The sequence below is a fragment of the Leguminivora glycinivorella genome, chromosome 8 (genome assembly GCF_023078275.1).
Source record: "Leguminivora glycinivorella isolate SPB_JAAS2020 chromosome 8, LegGlyc_1.1, whole genome shotgun sequence".
NCBI classification, from domain to species: domain Eukaryota; kingdom Metazoa; phylum Arthropoda; class Insecta; order Lepidoptera; family Tortricidae; genus Leguminivora; species Leguminivora glycinivorella.
Window position 1 is genome coordinate 9,635,790 of NC_062978.1, and position 23,308 is coordinate 9,659,097.

Genomic DNA, 23,308 nt, shown 5'->3' on the forward strand with positions numbered 1-23,308 from the left:
GTCCCTCCGTCCGTCCGTCCGTCCGTCCGTCCGTCCGTCCGCGGATAATCTCAGTAACCGTAAGCACTAGAAAGCTGAAATTTGGTACCAATATGTATATCAATCACGCCAACAAAGTGCAAAAATAAAAATTGGAAAAAAATGTTTTATTAGGGTACCCCCCTACATGCAAAGTGGGGGCTGATATTTTTTTCATTCCAACCCCAACGTGTGATATATTGTTGGATAGGTATTTAAAAATGAATAAGGGTTTACCAAGATCGTTTTTTGATAATATTAATATTTTCGGAAATAATCGCTCCTAAAGGAAAAAAGTGCGTCCCCCCCTCTAACTTTTGAACCATATGTTTAAAAAATATGAAAAAAATCACAAAAGTAGAACTTTATAAATACTTTCTAGGAAAATTGTTTTGAACTTGATAGGTTCAGTAGTTTTTGAGAAAAATACGGAAAACTACGGAACCCTACACTGAGCGTGGCCCGACACGCTCTTGGCCGGTTTTTTGTATGAGCTTTGTCTGTCCCGAGTTATATGGTCCTTGACGTGAACGTACTAAATCAAACTTGTGATGGACTTATGGGTTTATAAGGTTTGTAAAAATACGACGATTATCACTTTGAACTCATTTATTCTGTAATTTTAGATAATTAGAATAGAAGAATCCATTCTACTATAAATTAGATTAATGAATATGAAACGACTGTGTATTTATATAACAATTGCTCGGTGCACCCTCAGAACCACAGCCAAAAGCTAACTAAGAGATTTGTACATATAGATAATACAATAGGCTAGTTTCCTAGTAGTCAAATCAGCATCTTTTTAAGAACTGTCAAAACGATTTGCTAATATGGAATTACTATGAAATACTGAGGAGTGACGTCACGGTCAATTCATTTACTTTATATCTTTCTTTTTGACTTATTAAATAGAAATTATGTTTATACATAACTACTGTCCATATTTTTCTTCTTAATTATGTGGTGCTTTATTTCGTGCACTGCATAAAATATTTTATTTTAAGTATAGGAAACTAGCCTATACCAACACTTCAACACCTATTGTCTATAGTTCAGAAGATCAACAAGGACTAGAAAACGATGGAAATAATCATCAGTACAAAAAGATACAAGTCTAGATAAATAAATTTGATATAAAACTCAGGTACGTGTTAACATTTAAGCCGTACATCTAAGAAGCTATTCACAGTGTGCGATCTTTGGCACGTAGATATATCTAACAAATATAATACAGATCTAAACATATTACATGAATATAAACTGAACACGAATGTGAGATCAACCTTATCAAATCGCAAAATTTCTTCGCGATATTTAAATTATTTTATTCGGTAGACCGACTCTGCTATCATCGAAAACTTCGAAGCTTGTTTACCACTGAAGTTGCATTCTTTTGTTTTATTTAGGTACATACTAATTTTAAATCAATGGATTGTAGTTTTTCTCAGTCAACTGTTGTCAAAAATATTATAAATCGGAATGTTTTAAGAGAGTAGCAAAATATCAGACAATTCAGTTTTGTCTGTAAAATCCCTGTACGGTTACGAAATCTGATATAATATTGTCTTGAGCGTCGCTTACTTTTGGTTGTTAGGTGTGGTAGCGCTTTAGCTCCGGGAATACCTCCATGAGGACCAGCTCGAACAGCTCCTGAAACAAGACGAACGAACGTATGTAAATAGTAGTAGTAAGTAGGTTAAATACCTATGTGTGCATGTGTGAATACACTAACTACGTGCTTCCGTTGTCACTAGAAAAAGGCGCGAAATTCAAATTTTCAATGGGACGATAAATCTTCGCCCCTACAATTTAAAAATTTTGCCGCCGCCGCCGTTAGAGACCTGTGAAAGTGTGAATACAAAAACAAAATGAATAGTACCTACTTAGACTGTGTACAGTCAACCTATTGGTACCCTAGGCCACTGTAGAACTATGTCATAGTGACGTTATAAATCAGATTATAAGAAATTTCTTACTGCTTGATGTCATTTTGACATGGTTGTATAGCGGCCTAGGGTTCCAATTGGTTGACTGTACCTAGTTAAAATTTAATAATACGAATAAAAATGTTTTATACAAAGTAATTAACCGATTTCGATACTTAAACATAAGAAAGTGCAAAAGCGATTGTTGGATCTAAGTACCATATTGAGTAGGTACCATTGACATTCTTAAAAACAGAACTAACAAAACATTAGTACTTTAAAATAAAATCCAGTACAAAATTTCAGAGGCGAACGACACAGATGACTGCCCCGATACTCGCAGGAATCAATTTATCAGAGTAAACGACAGATTCAGTGGAGCGCGCGTTTTTAGCACCGAGCCAACAAGGTAAATAATTTTAGAACAGATATCTCGCCGCTTAGATGTGAGAATTCTTCGATAGTGCGTTGGTGGCATTGATATGTTTCCACGTGTCTTGTTTTATATTAAAAATATGTGAATCAAAATTGTTTATCTTGAAATAAAGTAGCACTTATATTTTCCGGTATCACCATCGGCATTGATTTCAGACAATGCCTATCTTATTCAGTGCTGTGGCTTTGGACAAAGTGGTTTTATCCAAATTCGCGTGTTGTGAAGGGAATTTCACGGAAATCGCGAACGAAGTGTTATCAAAAGTTTCGCAACAAAATGGAAAATGCACATATTTCCATGGACCATATTTGTTCAACTACATAGCGGATAACGGACATTTATATTTCTGCATCACAGACAAAGTAAGCGAATTTGAATGCATAGTTAAATTTAGAGAATTGTAGAATCTATATGTCATATTTTTATTTATATAGGTAAAAGGTTTGTTGAGAAGTCGGTGGTCCTGGTTTCGAATGCCGGTAAAGGCATTTGTGCGATGATAAGTACCTACTTATGGTACAATGTTTGTGAGTCTTATTTACCTACAAAAGTAAAACAGCAATAAAAAGCTATATCAGCACGGGAAGCATGGTCGCGCGATAGACAATAAAATATCAGGCCGTCCCTATCGCACTTACAAATAGTGCGATAGGGACGGCCTGCTATTTTATCATCTATCGCGCGATCATGCTTCCCGTGCAGGTATGATGAGCCATATGAATACTGACTATCACAGATGTCATATATACCATAGATCAAGCAAACGTATCTACTTAGCGTGTCAAATGAACTCAGTGAAATCCACTGAGTTGTCCGTCTTTACTCGCAGCTTGCAGCTTTCGGGCGTCAATTTTTGTAAGTTGAAGTCAACCAAAACATAAAAAATGCCTCGTTACGTGATATTCAATTGCAACAACACAAAAATTATGAACAATCAAGAGCCTGAGACATATTTAAAATTACAGGCAAGAATCAACTTCAGTACAAAATTTGACACGCTCGGCCCCTATACAAATATATGAATTTGTTTCTTCTATCTAAATTAAGTTCTGTGCTGACTATATATTTCTATACAAATAGTATATACACGGTGTTTCCGGTATCACTTAAAACCTCAGACACCCCAACTGATTTTTATTTTTTTAAACTCATCTAGAGTATTCATCTTTTAATCTGATCGTTACTTTTTTTTTAATTGAATTTTTAATTTTCTGTACAGCTCTACTTGACTTTTAGCTCTACACTCAATGAAATAATTGCTAACTACCATCATAAACCATAAGACTATTTATTTGTGTACATAAGGTTTACCAATAGACAGCTAAGATGTCACTGTAAAACACTTTAAAGCTTTGTCACAGTAAACTTCAAATTGGACAGGTAATCGCAGTAAGCAAATAAACTCAATATTCAAAATGACAAGGTTGTAATTAGGTACGAGTTCAATTTGTTATGACTTATGATAAACATTAAGATTAAACTGACAAACAACGTCAAACTAGTAGCGGAAAAAATAATCGTCCAAGTAACCGGCCAGTATTAATACCCCTAAATACTGAAAAAAGGTAAACAACCTCTAGCAATGCGATATACACAATGTTGTATTACGAGTACAATAGAATGGGCACGTAAAAAATAACTAATAATACTAATTTAAATAAAAATATTACCCCCATCACGATATAGCTCAATCGATTCTACTCTCGATTCTGAACAAAGTGTTTTCAGGTTTTTAGTGTTAAGTGAAACACGGTGTATAGCCACTGATATGTGCGTTGATATAATTTGGGTACGTACTATGTACACGACTTCGCACCTTTCAGACAAATTAGTTATTATTTAAATAATAAGGAAGCAAATTATTAAATATGCCAGTAAGCGATTTAATTTCGAATTTAAACACGATAGACCGGCCAAATCTTACACGAAAATCTGCTAAAAAAACAAAGTGTGATGTACCTAAATATATTATGTAAACTATTCCGTTTGGCCATCGCCCTCCACCACTCATTTCTGATCCAGTTATACTAGATTTATGCTAAAATCTTTTTTTTTAGGTAAAAAATTTACTATTTGACTCTATTTAGGTCTTAAATGAAAGCTAATTAAGTTTGCTACAACTTTATTTCGCAAAATATATAATACAGAGATATGTTTCGCTGAAATCTGTCTCTAAATATTGGCAAAACGAAAATTTTCATAAAAAGAGGGGAAAAATACCCTTCATTTTGAAGCGTCACATCTCAAAAACTGTTTGAGATACGGCACTGCAAGTAGGTTAAATGATTTTAAATTTAATGTACTTTTAAGTTTGTAAAGCAACTTATTGCCTAAATAAAATCTCCAGTTTTTAAGACATTGCAAAAATTAAAAAAAGTCCGATATTTTTTTCAGTTATTTTGCAAATTAAAAAAAAAAGCACACCTTTTTTTGCTTGCAAAACATAGTTTGACATTCCTCCAAGGACCCTAAATAATATACCAAAAATGCAGCTTCTACATCACACTTTGTTTTTTTTATTTCTCTTTTTGACCAGTCTACGAACCAAACAAATTTGTTCTGTTTTACACGCAGACATGCCAACGTTCAAAAGCATTCCTCTTCCTGAACCAAATCAAAAGGCGTTTCAAGTCTGAGGGGCAGGCCTCCACGCAAATGCTGGCAGACGAGATGTACCGCTACAGTGAGGACCACAGCACTATCGTCATCCGTAAAGGAGAGCTCGATGAACTAAATACTATTGGTGTTCGGAGCAGTGGTAAGTAAACGTAGTTTACGCACGTTATGAATTATAACGGCCTTGTATTTTTGTTGTTTTGCTATTATGTACAATGAATACACATAATACACCTGAAAAATAATAGTATAGGCATCGTCAACAGATACATAAATATAAGAAATAAATATTCAATTTTCCTCATTTGTTTTTCGGCCAAGAAAAATGTAATTAAATTAATCTTGACCGGTAACATACACGGGTATTTATATCAATTTTTTTTTTAATTTTCAGAAGAAATACTTGGAGAAAAGTTGCTGTTAGTGGATGACATCAAAAACTTAAACTATGGCGTAAGTAAAATATTACAAAGATCACACGATACTTTTAAGGTAGTCTCTGGAGTGCTTGTAAAGTAGTCACTGTACCAATATAGGTACATTAATTTACAATACAAACAAAATTATATGTGAGTGTGTTTAGTAAAACGTCCCACTTTGTCGGTTACCATTAAGGCGAGATTTACTTGTATCTTTATATGAATAAGCTAACAAAACGGCTTTATAGCAATCGACAAAGCGGGACGGTTTCCCATGCACACTCACATATGTACATTGTACAGCAATAGGACGTTAACTTTAAAAATAAGTATCCAGTGGTGTCAGCTTCTAAAATCACATTTCTCTTTTCAGGCAATTACATACTTGAATAAAAGCCCCAAGCATACTAAAGACTGTATCGTTAAGTATGAAGACAACTTTGAGTAGCCGTATTTATTTGCTATTATATTTTTTCTTATAACAAGCCATGGGCTTAATAAGGCACATAATAAGGTACACATTTTGTCCTAGAAACTCGACGTAAAGCATATGGTTTAGACAGTATTGACTTAATCCTCCCGAGTACCAATTACGATTCCGGACAAATGCTACTAGAAAATTCACAAAGTGCGTAAAAGACGATACGATTGCGAAAAAAAATTGTATGGTGCGAACCTCAACGACACATGATCCACAAAGCAGAATATCTGGACATAGTCTAGCCACTGTTATTTAAAAAAAATATAGTTCAGGATCTGTGTATGGCGGCCATTTAGAGAATGTGGCATGGTGCTTACTCTAACTCCGACTTTGATGTCGAATTTGACTATCATACATTGTTTATATCGATCTGGTTTAAGCACTGTTCAAACACCATGAATGTCAATTAGACTTTGGCCTATGGCTAATTTTTTATCTGTTTCTCTCATCCTGCTAGCATCAAAAATTTACGGCAATCCGGAACGTTGCTCAAAATTGCGTTTTTTTAAATTATATAAATTCGCCGCATTTATTCTACAAGTACCCAATTGGAAAAACCATGGAGACGACTCTTAAAGAATATATTTTGGCAGCATATTAACCTTTGTTTGTTGAAATCGTACAAAGAGTCATTGAAATATTCTCAAATTAAGCCAGATAGGGGTTGTCCGAAATTTATTTGCTAGACCTTAATGAAAGTACCATAAAGTCCCTAAAATAAAAAAAATATCAGACCTTCTTATATCAAATAGTACTTACCAATACCTTAAGATCATACTCTCGGAACATAATAATACAAAATTATGCACATGTCAACATTTAGACGAGGTTTGTTTTGTCCTTATACTTAACGATACAGTCCTTATGCCCGCGTGCGCGCCTACTAGCGACGACAGCGCGTCTCACTACTGTCTCGCTCAGCTGTTACAGTGCTGTGTACCGGACACGCTATAGTAGCCCAGACAGTACTCACGTAGGCGAGCTGCTTGTTGTGCTTGGTGTTCTGCACGTGTGGAACAGCTGCGCGCCGCAGCTGCCGCGTGCGCGTAGCGACGACAGGCGCTCAGCTGCTGCTTGCTAGACTGTACTCACGTGCTGTGGTGTTCTGCAGCGTGTGGAACAGCTTGTGCGCGCCGCGAGCTGCCGCGTGCGCGCCTACTAGCGACGACAGCGCGTCCACTACTGTCTCGCTTAGCTGTTACAGTGCTGTGTACCGGACACGCTATAGTAGCCCAGACAGTACTCACGTAGGCGAGCTGCTTGTTGTGCTTGGTGTTCTGCAGCGTGTGGAACAGCTTGTGCGCGCCGCGAACTGCCGCGTGCGCGCCTACTAGCGACGACAGCGCGTCCACTACTGTCTCGCTCAGCTGTTACAGTGCTGTGTACCGGACACGCTATAGTAGCCCAGACAGTACTCACGTAGGCGAGCTGCTTGTTGTGCTTGGTGTTCTGCAGCGTGTGGAACAGCTTGTGCGCGCCGCGAGCTGCCGCGTGCGCGCCTACTAGCGACGACAGCGCGTCCACTACTGTCTCGCTCAGCTGTTCCAGGGCTATCGTGCGGGTGTGCTCTGTACCGAACAAGAACAAGAGATTTAAGTTTCAGCCGTCACAAATGGATGACTGGTTGAAAAGAGATATCACAAATGGAATGAATGAATGAATGACGACCGGTCTGTCGCAGTCGGTAGTGACCCTGCCTGCTAAGCCGCGGTCCTGGGTTCGAATCCCGGTAAGGGCATTTATTTGGGTGATGAGCACAGATATTTGTTCCTGAGTCATGGATGTTTTCTATGTATCATCATCCTCCTTGCGTTATCCCGGCTTTTCTATGTATATAAGTATGTATTTATCTATTTAAGTATGTATACCGTCGCTTAGCACCCATAGTACAAACTTTGCTTAGTTTGGGGCTAAGTTGATCTGTGTAAGGTGTCCCCAATATTTATTTATTTATTTAAATAAATTAGTATAAGTCCATACCTCGGTCTGCCATGTTCCTGTTGCCAGGCTCGCTCAGCACGCCGCCCGGCCACCACGACTTTAGGACGACACTGATGTAGTAGTGAAGCATTTGCTCGGAGAATAGCCACGTCACCGTCTCTTTTATTTGTCTGAAACGGAGGTTGGTTAATACTACCATTACTACCAAAGAGGATCGAGTATTATAGAGAGTTGCTGTCAAAGTAAAATGTGTAATCACAGTGCATAGACTGCCATCTCTCGACACAGGCTTAAAACTTTTGAACCTCAGTTTTGAGAATTTGGTCCATACAGGGTGTAACAAAAATAGCGGTGATCCCTTTAAGGGCGTATTCAGTATCGTATTCTCATCAGGAAAAAGTAGAAGAAAATTTTTTTTTCGCGAAAAAAATTTTTACCTTTGTATGGCGGTTCGGCCGATTCTCGCGGCCCGGCCCATACAAAAATGAAAATTTTTTTCGCGAAAAAAAATTTTTCTACTTTTTCCTGATCAGAATACGATACTGAATACGCCCTTAAACAGATCACCACCATTTTTGTTACACTCTGTATTCTTTGCTTGATTTGCGTGGTGTCATATCTCACACAAGCATGGTACGCCTTCACCTACACGGGCTTAGACTGTGTGCGTCGGAACGCGCACTTTCATATATTTGATTGCCATTATCCGAGGTGTGCTGTCGCTGAATATCCATAGTAATATTGTAAATGGGAAAGTGTGTGTGTCTGTTTGTTTGTCTGTCTTTCTCGGCAAAACGGAGCCATGATTTGACGTGATTTATGTGGAGATAGTTGAAGGGATGGAGAGTGACATAGGCTACTTTTTGTCTCTTTCTAACCCCCACTTACCTAAAATTGGGGGGAAGCCGTGGGTAAAAGCTAGTCTCTAATAAATGACTCAAGGTAAAAGCAGCTTACCTGTTAATAGTTCTCCCATAAGTGATTTGTACGAAAGTGACTAGAGTCTTCCTGAGCCATCGGAATACGCCCCGCATGTCGAACACTTCGCTCAGCAGCGCGTACAAAGGCTCAGCTATGCTGTCGCGTTCTTCGCCCAACGGACCGGCACCTGTAAAAGTTTATACATTATGGACCAGTTGCAACAACTACACTTAACAGACACGTCAACACGTCACGCAGCAGAAGAATATGGAAATTCCCACACAAAAAAATCAGCGAACGTTAAATTCAGTAACGGACGAAGTGGTGCAATCGCCCGTTGAATTTTGGGACGATGGTATAACTACCGGTTTAATACCATGTCGAGGTATAGCGCCGCCTACACAGTTTCTATACAAATTGCAATCGTACTTTTATGCAAAAATATATAGCAAAAATGCTCAGATCTAAAGGACATGACTTCGTCTCACCCAAGCTATTAACTTTTCCACTTTTAAATTTATTCTTAGGCTTGGTACCATAGCTCACACACGTTTCAATGAATATAGTAACTAGTGAATTTCCAATATGAATAGGGACTCTGGTATTGCTACCGGAGAAAAAGTGTAGGTAACGCTCTTACAGTATAATTATATCGCTAGGGTCCGTTAAACCCAAATGGTTGTAAAGTTGCTGGCTATGAGGCCTTGGTTATACTCAGTTGACAAAACACTGGAATCCTGACTCAGAGTTAGACGCCATGAGTTCAAGTTGTCGATGGGAACCCAAGGGTTTTTCCAGTTTTGAATTGATTCTGGATTTCAGTACCTAAATCTGTATTGGTCCTAAGTCCTAACTAACCTTAGTATAACAAAACAAGTACCTATGGATATAATTTTTACCTCGCATGGCATTAGCCATGTTCTTATTAGCGGGGTCAGTGCCATTCCCGTCTAGGTAGAGCGATATCTCATCTTCATCTGCCGACAAGTGTGTGAACGCTTCGCGATCCGTCGACGATCTATTCGTTGCTTCGCTGCTTGTACTGTAAAACGAACTTCAATTGTATTCTTTTTGAGCAAAAAGTCCTAGTCCTTTGCCAAAAGGACGCTTGGAATGGTAATTCGTATGAAGATGCAAGAAATTCTTGTCAGTCTGTCTCTGTGTTTAGCGACAAAGTGGGACCTTTTACTAATTTTAAACATTTATCATTCACTGATTAATATTACATTAAAATACAACTATAGAAGGATAACTATAGAAGTATGAAAGTGCGTGTGAAAGAATTAGTTAAAAGAAAGAAAGATGAACTTAATGATCAAATGGATGAAAGATTGTCGCAAGATTTTCAGACGAACATAAAGTTCTTCTGGAAATCCGTTCGCCTAGCCAGAGGTAAGAGTTCAGACTCTGAGCTAAAATCGGTGAAAGATTCGAATGGAAGTTTGCTGAATGGGGAAGAATGTATTCTAAAGAGATGGCGATGTATTTTGAAAGCCTGTTTGAAAGGGAGGAAGCAAATATGCTAACCTCAGGTGTGAATGAAAACTTATCAATGGATGAAATTAGCATGGATGAGATTGTGAAAGCATTGAAAGGTATGAAATCAGGTAAGGCTGCAGGATATGACAAAGTCTCCGCCGAGATGCTGAAGGCTGGACAGGGCATTGTAGCGAGTCAGTTGTATCGCCTTTTCAATTTGTGCTTCAGTACCGGCCGGGTACCTAAGGACTGGTGCAAGGCCGTCATCGTTCCTCTTTACAAGGGAAAAGGCTCACGACTGGACTGCAAAAACTACAGGGCATTAGCTTACTCACCATCGTAGGAAAACTGTATGCGAAAGTGTTGATTGAGAGAGTAGTGAGAGTAACCGACGAGAAAGTGTGGGATGCACAGGCGGGATTTAGAAAGGGTATGGGATGTTCGGATCAAGTCTTTTCCTTACGATGCATAGCCGAAAAGTTTTTGGCCAAGGTCAAAAGGTCTATTGCGCTTTCGTGGACTTGGAAAAGGCGTATGATAGAGTGATGAGGAATGAATTGTGGTCGGTAGTGTCCATGTATGGAGTAGGCAGTCAACTCGTTCAAGCACTGAAATCTCTTTATGAGGATTCCAGTGCTTGCGTGAGAATAAACGGGTCATACACTGAGTGGTTTAGCATCGAAAAGGGTGTTAGACAGGGATGTGTAGCGTCGCCGTGGCTGTTTAATTTATTCATGGATAGTTGTTTGCAAGATCTGAAAGATTATGATTGTGGGTTGAGAATGGAAGGGTTACTGGTCAAATGTCTCCTATATGCCGATGACCTAGTATTACTTGCGTCGTCGGCCGAGGAGTTACAACTGATGGTAACAAGAGTGCATGCATCCTTCGAGAGGAAAGGAATGAGAATGAATGTCAGTAAGACGAAAGTAATGGTATTTGAAAGAGATGAGATTATGACAGATTGCGAAATTGAGATCGATAATGAAAGTTTGGAACAAGTGAAAGAGTTTGTGTATGTGTAAACATGGAAAAGATATTGAAAGGAGAGTGAATGCTGGGAATAGAGTGAATGGAGCACTAAACGCTTTTATGGGCAGCCAGAAAGTGTCGCAAAAAGCACGTCTGGCAGTGCATAGAGGAGTTTTGGTGCCTACACTTATGTATGGTAGTGAAAGTTGGGTGTGGGAGAAAAGACTTCAAAGTCAAGTGAATGCCGTGGAAATGAGAGCGTTAAGAAGCATGGCTGGTGTAAAGTTGAGTGATAGGATCAGAAATAGCGTGATAAGAGAGAAGTGTGGAGTGGATGTAGATGTGTTGACAAAGATTGAGATGGGTATGTTAAGGTGGTTTGGGCATGTAGAGAGGATGGATGAGAGGAGATTAACGAAGAAAGTATATGAAAAAGGAGTGGAAGGGTCAGTTGGTAGTGGAAGACCCAGGCGAACTTTTCTTGATCAAATCGGGGAAATATTGCAAAAAGGCCAGGTTAGAAGTACTCGAAACCGACGAGCGTGTATGAGAAACGTTATGAAAGTGTGTGAAGCGAAAGTGGTTTGTCAGGATCGTAGTAAATGGAAATCCGTGATCTCTGCCTACCCCTCTGGGAAACAGGCGTGATTGTATGTATGTATGTATGTATGTAAAATACAACTACAAAAAAAAAACGTTCAGTCGAATTGAGAACCTCCTCCTTTTTTTGAAGTCGGTTAAAAATAGGTTTTTCCATTACTCTCTGGATCCCCTCCCAGGGTCTCTGAATTTTTAACATGGTAGCGTAATGTGCTCATTATATAATATCATGTGCATTTCATTATCACAGACAATAAACAATATTTATGAATGACATAGGAGAATAAAGTGCCACGACTGCCACGAAATGGCCTCACCTCAGCATATTGCACCTCAGTATGTATCTGAACGAAAAGCCAACACCTAAACCCGTTAACGTTTAGCTCATAATGGGCGACTTTTACTATGGGACCAACACCGAAATCTGTTTCTTACATTTTGGTCGTGTGAAGCTGAATAAGTATGGGAGCTTCAATATTTTTTAGCTGTTTCAGTCTTGGTCCTATAGGAAAAAACAACAGTGTTACCTAAGCTGGGGTTTATCTAAGCTGAAATATGTAGATATCATACACGAAAGAAAAAACGACAAGGCCCACTGGTGGCCGAGCCGGGAATCGAACTCGGGTCTTCAGCTTACGCGGCTAGCTAACGGCGGCGGTGGCGGGCGGGTAGTCCAGTGGTAAGGACGTTAGCCGCGTAAGCTGAACACCCGGGTTCGATTCCCGGCTCGACCACCAGTGGGCCTTGTCGTTTTTTTTTCGTGTATGATATCTATTTCAGTTTATAATTTATATATAGTAGTGTGACTACTTGAAAAACAACAAATCAAAAAAAATATTTAATAAAATAATTTGATTTGTTCTCTAGTTGGGTTTACCTAAGTTTTGGCTCTTCGTTCAGATACACACTGTATGTGCGGTAAGTTGCGCCCAATTGCGGAAAAGAGAAAATTCAAAAAGAGTTGCTATAAACTCAAACATGATTCACACACATGAAGGAAGTGTTTTATATGTACTTGACTAGGTTTACTACGTACCTTTTAAATAACGTAGAAAACGAGAATTTGTTTTTCTTTGGATTGTCTCCCTGTTTTGTGAATTCGCTGGTTGCGTTGAGGAATGTATATAGAGGTTCACTTTGGTTCAGTCTGTCGTCTTCTAAAACAAACTGTAGACAAGTATTTATTAGAAGTGCCAAGCACATTCAAACCAAGCACATTCTTAAACACTTTAACTGTTACTTTTGCAGAAAAATGTGAATATAGTAAGTTTAAGCCAGCTTGCTATAATATGGACACTTCTTGGGGCGATCAACACAACCACATACAACAATCTTAGGGCCGGTTGCATCAAACCGTCTGTCACCGTTAAAGCGTTCATTAAATTTTATTGTATAGGAAGTTCCATAGTCATCTGCTGCGTGACGATGATGTGTCTGTCAAAAGTGGTTGATGCAACTGGCCCTTAGAGTAGTTGATTTCTAAAATGAATCTTATACTAAAAAGTAATTAAACTGCAAATTTACTTACTTCTAAATACTTTTGTATATGAGGTTCTTGGCTTTATCTAAAGGAAATTTTATCATTTTTACCAAAGAGAAACTTAAAAAGAATTCGAAGGTAGTTCCAAATTTTTCAGTTCAGAACACATAGGCCTTAATTTTCGATGTAGATCCTGAAAAAGAAACAAAAATACTTTTATAATACACCAATTATCTACGCAATTACCTACATTCAGGGTGAATTTTGATAGTGGGCCAATGAGGGCAGCTACCAGGGGCCTATTTCTCCAAAATTTGCAAGTTACAAGTTACAAGCGGAAGTCTCTTTCCAACTTGTCATATTAGACATTGACGACCACTTGTAAATGTAACTTGTAGCTTCGAAAAATGGGCCTCTAATCCCGTGTTGTGTTTCGTGCGTTCAGTAAACCATTATGTTTAATCCTTTCGTGTATTACGATAAGGTTCACAATGATGCCACTTGTAAAATGTAACTTGTAGCTTCGAAAAATGGGCCTCTAATCCCGTGTTGTGTTTCGTGCGTTCAGTAAACCATTATGTTTAATCTCCACTTTCGTGTATTACGATAAGGTTCACAATGATGCCACGGCTAGTCGCCATCAGGGGCCCATTTCTCAAAACTGAAAGTTACAAGTTACAAGCGGAAGTCTCTTTCCAACTTGTCATATTAGACATTGACGACCACTTGTAAATTGTAACACTTGTAGCTTCAAGAAATGGGCCCCAGATATATCGAAGCGGCCGGGGTAATTTCAATAATATCTAGAAAACACGCCCTAATACCTAGATATAAGGCTTTTAGCAGATAGAAAGAGACCAATTTCCACTATTATTTTGAAGTGTATTTCAAATTGCTGTAGTAACATTTTGCATAACTTACTAGTTGAACCGGTTAAAACAAAATAAACATATTATTGCCTTCGGAAATCAATTTTAGCGTTCTCAATATAACCCATCCCGTGGAGATTTGCTCTGAGCCTCTCGTCTTCGATTGAGGTAGTTTCCTGCTCGGCCATGTGCACTACTATCACGAACTGTGGGAGACTTATTTTCGTCAATATCTAAAAAAAGGGAAAAAGTTACGTAAGTATCTCGATTTCTGCCTATTAAGTGAGGCTGGTTTTAAATCCTAGCAAGATCATTTGTATCTGTGTTTATCATTATCACATATTTCGAGGACTAGTCTGGTCTAAGGGCCAGTTGCATCAACCACATTTGACAGACACATCATCGTCACGCAGCAGACGTCATATGGAACTTCCCATACAATAAAATTTAACGAACGCTTTAACGATGACGGAATAGTTTGATGCAACCGGCCTAAATAGTGCATCACTTTTAACATCTGTCTGTGAGACCGATAATCCAGGATTCAAATGATCTCTGGTGTTCCTGATATTCATTCGTTTGCAGCCCGTATTATAATGAAAATAGTTACCCACTCTGCTCATTCATGTGACGAATAAATAAATAAAAAGTTTACCTCGGCACTCTACACAGTGGCCCACTACGTGCCAAAATGTCCGGCCCACGTGTCCGTGCGAGGCAGATGTGACTCCAGCCACATCTGCTCCTCTGTTGGGCGTTCCACTACACTCGGAGCATGGCTAGAGCTCGAGATTCGGGCTTCAACGATGCTCAGAGCGCCTTTAATGCCTAAAATGTATATATTTTACCTCGGCACTCTGCACAGTGGCCCGCCGCGTGCCAAGATGCTCGGCCCAAGTGTCCGTGTGAGCCAGATGTGACTCTAGCCACATCTGCTCCTCTGTCAGGCGTTCTAGTTCATTATCAAGGATGGCTAGAGCTCGAGATTCGGGCTTCAATGATGCTCAGAGCGCCGTTAATGCCTGAAATGGTGAAGTATAAATGTTAGATGACATTTGGAAAGCAAGGAATATTAATGATATGTTAATGTCGATTTTATATCGGAGATCAGTTGGCGTTTATTTCTAAAACAACAATGAGTGTTTACCAAAGTTTTGTTGTAAAGTCTCTCCTGCCAAAAGGTCCAACTTGCGCCTCACCTATGCAGTGTTCAGACGACAATCACTTGTTGGACAACTGCCGGTCTTCTATAGGAGACCTTTTTTCAAATGAACGACAATATTCACCTGAGTCTTGTTGTTATGCCTCTCCTGCAGCTGATCTAGTTTCCGCCTCGCGTATGTAGAATGCTCTGTAAGGTGTAACGCGGCCGCGCTCTCTGCGGATGACACGGACTCGTTCGACAACTGCCGGTCTTCTATAGGAGATCGTTCGGCGTTTATTTCTAAAATGAAACAACAAAGAAGTCCATCAAGATTGTAAGAGTTTGTTTTCTCGACCGTATAATTAATTGATTATCATAACACGTACAAAAAACCGGAAAATAATACGCAGTTTTGTGTCAGATGTATAGCCATGGCCAAACTAATTTTACTAGAACACGAGGGTAATGACACACACAGACATCTGTTACAAGATTAAACAATTTTTAACGAAAAATTATACATACAACGTTCAAACTACACTAACCTTTATTAGCTTCTTCGTTCGCCAACTCGATCATCAGTGCCTTGTACTGCTCACTGAGCATGAACGAAGAGTAGTACTTCTCCTGTATCGTGTCGACAACAGTGTCTTGCACTTCGTAAAAAACTTCAGGCCCTTTGTCCCCGAGCAGAAATGCCTCCATTCGTTTCCTCGTGTCCTGTCGATGACAATATTTTTTTTGTAATTTGGAAGTGGGAGAAATATTTTTTGGAACTGTAGTCCATATACAAATGCCAGACAAACATCTTCAGGCTGTACAAGTATATCAAACTACCCGCACTTGATTTTAAAAACTCGTCACCCGCCAGTCTACTTGTGACCACGGACGTAATATAAACGTAAGTGTTAGTCGGAAGGATTTCAATGGAAAAATTTCAAGATAGCGCCTGTAATGTATGGGATATCAGTCCTACATCCGATATCGGATCGGATAATGTGAAAACGCACACGCGTCCCGTTTTAATATGTGTGTGAAAATCGTGTTAGTTTAAATCAATATACCTAATTCTTATGATATTACCCTCCCATCTTATTGGGCCACGATATGATTTTGTTGAGTGGTCCCTTACCTTGTCCACCTTAATCTCCGCAGTGGGCGATCTGATGTACGTATAAAAGATCTCAGCACCAAGCTGGTGCCAACTGCTTCTTGGACTGTGCCGCAACTCTTCTACTCCCATCCAGAATCCAACCAGGCCTTGCGAGCACATTGTCTCCAGAAACATCGATAGGTACCGCCGGCCTGTCACGCTTTCTAGCACTTTGTGGAGGGGTAGACACTGAAATAAATTATACTACAATCAATGGACTGGTTAGTAAGTAAATTCTTTATTGTACCACCAGCACTAACAAAAATATACAACGGCATCAAATATAAAATAGAAGGAAGAAATACAAAGGCGAACTTATCGATAGGGATCTCTTCCAGTTGACCTAATGAAGATGTGAGATTTAAATAGTAACTATCCTATTATCTAATCCTATTAAGTCATTCGGCAACAGGCAATTTTGGCTTGATACCAAAAATACAGTTTTTTGCAAACGTTTGCTGCAATCCCTGATTACCCTGTTTGCTGCAATCCGAATCTTCCTAATTGCGTCAATGAAATTAATCAACAATATAAACAAGCCATCTATAAAATATCATTATTCTAGCACAATTTTATTATTTTTAAAGATTGAGGATCATAACTTGATATGAATTGATTAAATAACACATGGATTTAGCCAGTATCTGATGGAGTTCAAGAATGGAAATTAAAGTTACATATGTTGATTACAGAGTTTGTTTACATGTGTTTCAAAAAAATTCTATTGACGGCGAATTTCATTAAACTCGGATTTCATTCTTGCTCTGAAAGGACTGGATCTATCCGTTTGTTAGCTTACCTTGTTATCGACTCATTTACAGCAGGAAGGCGCCATCCCAGCCCAACCTCAAGGTGCTCTTCACACTCAAGTTTTGCTGCTAGTTGAGTGATATATCTCTTCAATTTCTTCGCGTCGGCTATCTGTTGCCGGCTTACGTTCTGCTGCCCTCCTTTCTCTGCATCCACGTCACTCCCCTTTTGCCCGTTTTCATGTTTTGGAAGGTGGTTTTTTACATTATTTGGGTTACTATGTCGTACCTATAAGATTTTTGTACATATTAAAAATCGAAGCTATGTAATCCGTGTCCATAAAAAGACCCTAGCTTGTGTAGGTATCAGTAGCGGCTGGTGAAAATTTTCTGCTAGACAACAGCAAAAAAAGAATACCTACCTTAATATTAGGTACTTTACTAGTAATCAATTTTAGGCAAGCCGGTGGGAATCGGCTTATATGGACCAACCGCTGCTGGTAGGTATACAAGCTTATTAAAATATTATTTAAGAAAAATACACCTGAAGCAGTAGTATCGGTATCTACCTACTGAAAGGTATATAAGGGTGTCTTATTCATCATATACTGTGACAGTAGGTACAAAATCCATACCCCTAATATTTAAAATTAGGGAAAGTGTGTGTGTCTGCTTGTTTGGTCCGTATTTCACGACAATTGTGGATTTTGCAAGTGGATATAGGTGAAGTGGGATGGAAAGTGAGCATGAGGCTACTTCTTGTTTTCTTACTAACCCCCACTTCACTAAAATGGGGGTGGACACGTGTGTGGAGCATTCCGCAATTTTCGAATTTAACGCGAGCGGAGCCGCAGGAAAAAGCTCAGTATACATATACAGAGTTCTCATATACGAAGCCATCTAGATTAGCTAAGAAAATCAAGACCAGTTTATGTGCTGCGTCTGGTCTGCAATCGGTTACTCATTACCTTGGTGATTTCTCAACATTTAGGTATCTATTAAGCGCATAATGAAAGCGAACGTTACAAATGCTTACTGACCGTAACCGTTTCAGCTGGTCAACGTTATCACAGCTGTTTATTAGTCGTATGTAATCCTCGAACGTTTTCGCGTACTCGTGGGTCCTGACATGCATGGCGTTCACTTCCTTCTGAGCTTCGAGGTATTGGATGATCTTTTGGTTTATGTAGTCGGGGTCTGTGATCAGATCTATGGCTGGTTGGAACACTGGAAGGTGAAATATCTATTTGAATGTCTTGGAGTTAGGCAGAGATCCACACTGAGCACGTGGCAAAAGCCGGGTCCACAGAGAGCGAGGCACGCCGGAAGGCAATATGCTCACGCGGCAAATGTCCAATGTAGACGTTCCTTGGCTGAGGCAGGTTGCTCGGCCGAACAAAACGCGCGCAAGCCTCGGCCTACATTGCAAGCTTGCCACGTGAGCATACTGCCTAGCGGCATGTATGGCTCTGTGTGGACCGGGCTAATTGAATGTCCTCGCGCTGCAAACGCAATGGACGCTGCTTGTTCTGTGTGGACTCTCCTATCCTATTAGCATAACGCACATGGTTTTTCGTAGCCCGAAAATTTCGTGCATCTGCACTGCTATGAACATGGGGATTAGCAATTTTAATAATAAAACTACCATGAGACACTGACATATTAAACATGTAAAATCGGGTAACTCACGTAATCGGCATCGCGCGTGCTCAATGAAAATGCTCCTCGTAACGGAGCGAAACATGTCGAGCGACCTTCGACAATTTAACGTGAGTTACCCGATTTTAAATCTTTAATTGAACTGGGGTTTATAAAATAGCCAGAAAATAAATTTCTCAAATATACAAGTTTACCTTTGCATGCCAACACTTCCCTCATGAAGTGAGACACGGGAGACAAGGAGTAGCATCTCGGCATGAGGAACATGACAATCAGCTCACTGATCTGCCGGAGGTAGTGGAGCTCCGTCTCGCACAACATTAGGTGAGGTGCTAGTGCGAACACTGGCGCCTGGTTTAGTTCTAATCTGTTAAAGGAGAATGTTATTATAACACCACGCACCACATGCATACAAATACAATTTTATTATAATAAAAGTTAATTGTACTAAAAGCAGAGGTTGAATAAAATATTTTTTAAGACATCTTTATGTCAATTGATTTTATTTTTATGAAATTAATTTAAAATACATAGCAGCAAATATCGAATTATTTTAGAATAATCGCAAATATATTAAAAAATCACCATACTGGTCTGGCCTAGGGCATAGTGATAGTGACCCTGCCTGCTAAGCTGCGGTCCCGGGTTCGAATCCCGGTAGGGACATTTATTTGTGTGATGAACACAGATATTAGATCCTGAGTCATGGATGTTTTCTATGTATATCATCGCCTAGCACCCATAGCACAAGCTTTGCTCAGTTTGGGGCTAGGTTGATCTATGTAAGGTGTCCCCCAATATTTAAAAAAAAAATGTACAATAAAAATAATATACCCAATGCATTGAAAAAAAAATGTTTTAGTGACTAATTTAGTAATGAAAGACTGATTTAGAAACAAAATTTTTAAAGTTGGGAGATACTACAGCACAGCTCTGAGCAATTCTAATACGCTCAAAATGCTGAGTAATTTTCAACACCATATCATTAGCTAACAGCTTTTCCATCAACTCGCAACAATCTGATGTAGATTTTTCATTACACCCATGCATGTTCTATGTAATTTGTCTCAACATGGGTTTAGGGCTATAGGCAAACTCTTTCAACCAACGAGTAACTCCATCTCTGAGGACATAGTCAATGAGTTGCTGCAACTGGCTGTGACAGTGCTGACCAAATATGACTGGTAGATGACTCTTTTTTAACTGCATAGGCCAGGTACTTAGATCATCCTGATGAGGTAATTAAAATTTGTAAATATAAAATATACAATGAATGTGTTTAGTAAAACGTCCCACTTTGTTGGTTACCATTAAGGCAGGATTTACTTGTATCTTTATATGAATAAACGGACAAAGTGGCTTTATAGCAATCGATAAAAGTAGGACGTTTTCCTGAGCAAACTCACATATAAACCTTAAGAAAATTTCATTTTGAGTTATTTGGATTATTTGTTGATAATCTGATTTTGAACAGGTACATGCTTTAAAATAAAATAAAAATATTAATGTGTTGATTGCAGGTACAATCATACCTTTGAAAGTTTCCTCCAACTGCCTCAACTCTTTTTCTGCTATCCATCAGAAAAATGGAAGGCTGGTGAAGGCAGAAGACAGAGAGATGTGGCCCCATAATGTCAGTGCAAACACCAGAACTACCAGAAAAATAGTCAACACTAAAAGGTAAACTGGACTCCAAATTATTGGAAGAGTACCACGCCAACATTAACCACAAGGGCACTGAACTTATCCCGACCCACGTCACAAGCATGCCTAATATGGTTTTTGGTCACAGTAACAATATATTTTTAGTGTTTTACAGAATCAATCAATAAGTTTATGTTACTCATAATAATAATAACACTAGCACTACCTATTAACACAGAATAGAACGAAACATGAAACCACTTTATGTTTTTATATTAAACTGGAGTAAATTCAAGCACATTTTCGGTATTTTTAATTTGTTATTTCAATTTCCTGATCTGCAACTATCTCGTGAATAAATAAATAAATTATGTATAAGCTGTCAGTTTGTCTTGTCACCATGACCACTTGACTCGACGTGGACTCGACTCACCCGACCCGACACCGACGAAACCACTACGAAACCGCTCGATGAAAAAGCATATTCCGATACATTTAGATAAAAGTTTTGTTATATTTTGTGTCTTATGTCAGTAAAAAAAAAGTATACATTGTTTTGACACAATGTCGGATCCGATCATAGAAACAGGGTAATCGTAAGACCTTACCAACAAATCCTCCAGTAGTCTATTCGGAAAGAGAATCGTTAGCGCCAAGTTAGGGCATTCCAGTGCTCACATATGGTTCAACAGCGCACCTGCCGTCCTATAATAAATAAATTTATTGAAAGTGTATTATTTTTGATGAACCTTAGTAGAACCACTCGTTTTTCACTAAGCAGAATAACTAATCGTCGTAATTTTGCTATTATTAAAAAACAAATGTCAAGTGTAGCTTTTGACGTTGTCATGTAAACTGTCAAGACCAGCTGGTGGTTGCATGGTTGTTGTCGTTGTTGCAGACTTTGTGGAAATATAATTAACTGAAACGAAACAATTAAACATATTGTGATTAATGGCTGATAAAGGAATAACTTTAGATACTACTTATTTGGTAATAGGCGGTGGAATAGCTGGCGTGACATGTGTAGAGACGTTGGCTATACTGCATCCCCCGAGGAAACATTGGTGATGGTGACAGCATCTTCCCTGGTCAAAAATGTAGAGCAACGTCAGCTTTTCGCAGACTGTGGTCAAGTTTGATGTTAATGAGACTGAAGCAAGTTCGCTGCAAAAGAATACACATCCGAATTTGAATATAGTTTACGATTCATTACAAAGTGTAAACACGAAAAATAAATTTGCGATAACATCAAATGGAACGGTTATTAAATATGGTGTAATATGTATATGTACAGGCGGCATACCAAAACTTATCTCAGAATCTAGTAAATCTAAAAGAGTGCTCGGAATCAGGGACCACTGAGTCTGTTCAAGGAAGTTCCAAGAAAAGTTGAAAACGGGATCAAGAAAAATGGTTGTTGTGGGAAATGGCGGAATTGCATCAGAAATTGTACATACAACTAGAGGATTTCAAAAAGTTTGGGTGATAAGAGATGACTACATATCGTCCACATTCATAGATCCTAGTGCTGCTGAATTTTTCCAAAAACACCTTCCGGAGAAAAAACCTCAGAAGCTGATCCACCTAAACATATTATATCAAGGAGGTATGTTTTTCAGAGGAAGACACTGTAGTTGCTTTGAATAAAGACCACAGAAATCTGCTGCTCTTAGTCCTGACTGGTTTAGGAAACTTTGAGGATATAAAAAACGAAACTGGCGAGCAAGAATTAGATATAATTTATAAAACTGAAATTGAATCTATCAATGAATTTCAGGACAAAAGATTACCCACTACAAGTTAAGCTAACTAATGGCAGAACAGTACTATGTGACTTTGTTATATCGGCAACAGGAGTGGAGCCTGCTGGTAACTTTTTATGGGACCAGCAGCCCACTCATGGACCTGATAATTGGATTAGCTGTTAATGAAATTCCAAGAAACATCTGTTAGAGATGTATTTGCAATGGTGATGTAGCTCATGCACTGCATGGACACATGCCACCACACTGGTTTCAGCTCAGACTCTGGACCCAAGCAAGACAGATGGCAGCAATGGCAGCTAAATCAATGCATGCCCGCACTACAAACCAAGAAGTCTTACAAGATTTTTATTTTGAGTTATTCACACATTGCACAACTCTTTTTGGGTACAGGGTAGTATTGCTTGGTAAATATAATGGACAAGGATTAGGAAATTTTGAGATTATGAAATCCTCTTGAGAACAACTCCTTGCCTTGAATATGTTAAATTTGTGCTTCAAAAAAGGTAGACTTCAAGGAGCAATTTTAGTAGGAGACGGCAGTTTAGAAAGAGAAAATGTGTGAAAATCTTATACTTGACCAAATAGATTTGTCTCATGTTTGGAGACGATATCTTTAAATCCTGATATAGATATTGATGACATTATTTTGATTAAAATGTTGAAATAAGTGTTTCTTATCTTTATAACACCGAAAATTGTTTTCCCTATAAGAAAACAAGTTAATAAACATTCTATACTATGTAACGCCTGACCAAGAAATATGATGATTATTGTCAGGAGGGTGCTGTGTATGGGGTGACATTTAAGGTTAGTAAGAAGAAAATAGTTCTTATGATTATAATTATTTCTGGTCAAGCTTTTTACTGGTAGTTACAAAGAAGTCAATATATTGATAATGGATCTTCGACGAGAGGCATAGCTTTTTTATTTGCCGCTTTTTTTAGAACCGAAATAGTTTGTCAGAATGCGCCTGAAGCCTGAATTGAAGGCTTTTAAGTTGTTAGCACACGACCGCTTCTCCCCGCGACCT

At 38.8% G+C, this 23,308-nt stretch overlaps 1 protein-coding gene and 2 pseudogenes across 1 annotated transcript; 2 read left to right on the plus strand and 1 right to left on the minus strand.

The window, feature by feature from the left end:
- Positions 1 to 1,611: 1,611 nt before the first annotated feature.
- Positions 1,612 to 19,186, minus strand: LOC125228693 (sorting nexin-25-like). The gene is made up of 13 exons (XM_048133351.1): positions 19,060 to 19,186; positions 18,243 to 18,433; positions 16,437 to 16,646; positions 15,850 to 16,024; positions 15,447 to 15,604; positions 15,009 to 15,152; positions 14,251 to 14,393; positions 9,660 to 9,802; positions 8,797 to 8,947; positions 7,879 to 8,009; positions 7,318 to 7,466; positions 7,146 to 7,265; positions 1,612 to 1,671 (listed from the first exon to the last, which is right to left on the minus strand). Exons 1-13 carry the CDS (start codon positions 19,184 to 19,186, stop codon positions 1,612 to 1,614), a joined length of 1,902 nt encoding a protein of 633 aa, XP_047989308.1.
- Positions 19,187 to 21,372: 2,186 nt separating this feature from the next.
- On the plus strand, positions 21,373 to 22,159 carry LOC125228694 (annotated as a pseudogene).
- A 119-nt stretch (positions 22,160 to 22,278) lies between these two features.
- Positions 22,279 to 22,945, plus strand: LOC125228695 (annotated as a pseudogene).
- The last annotated feature ends 363 nt before the right edge of the window (positions 22,946 to 23,308 follow it).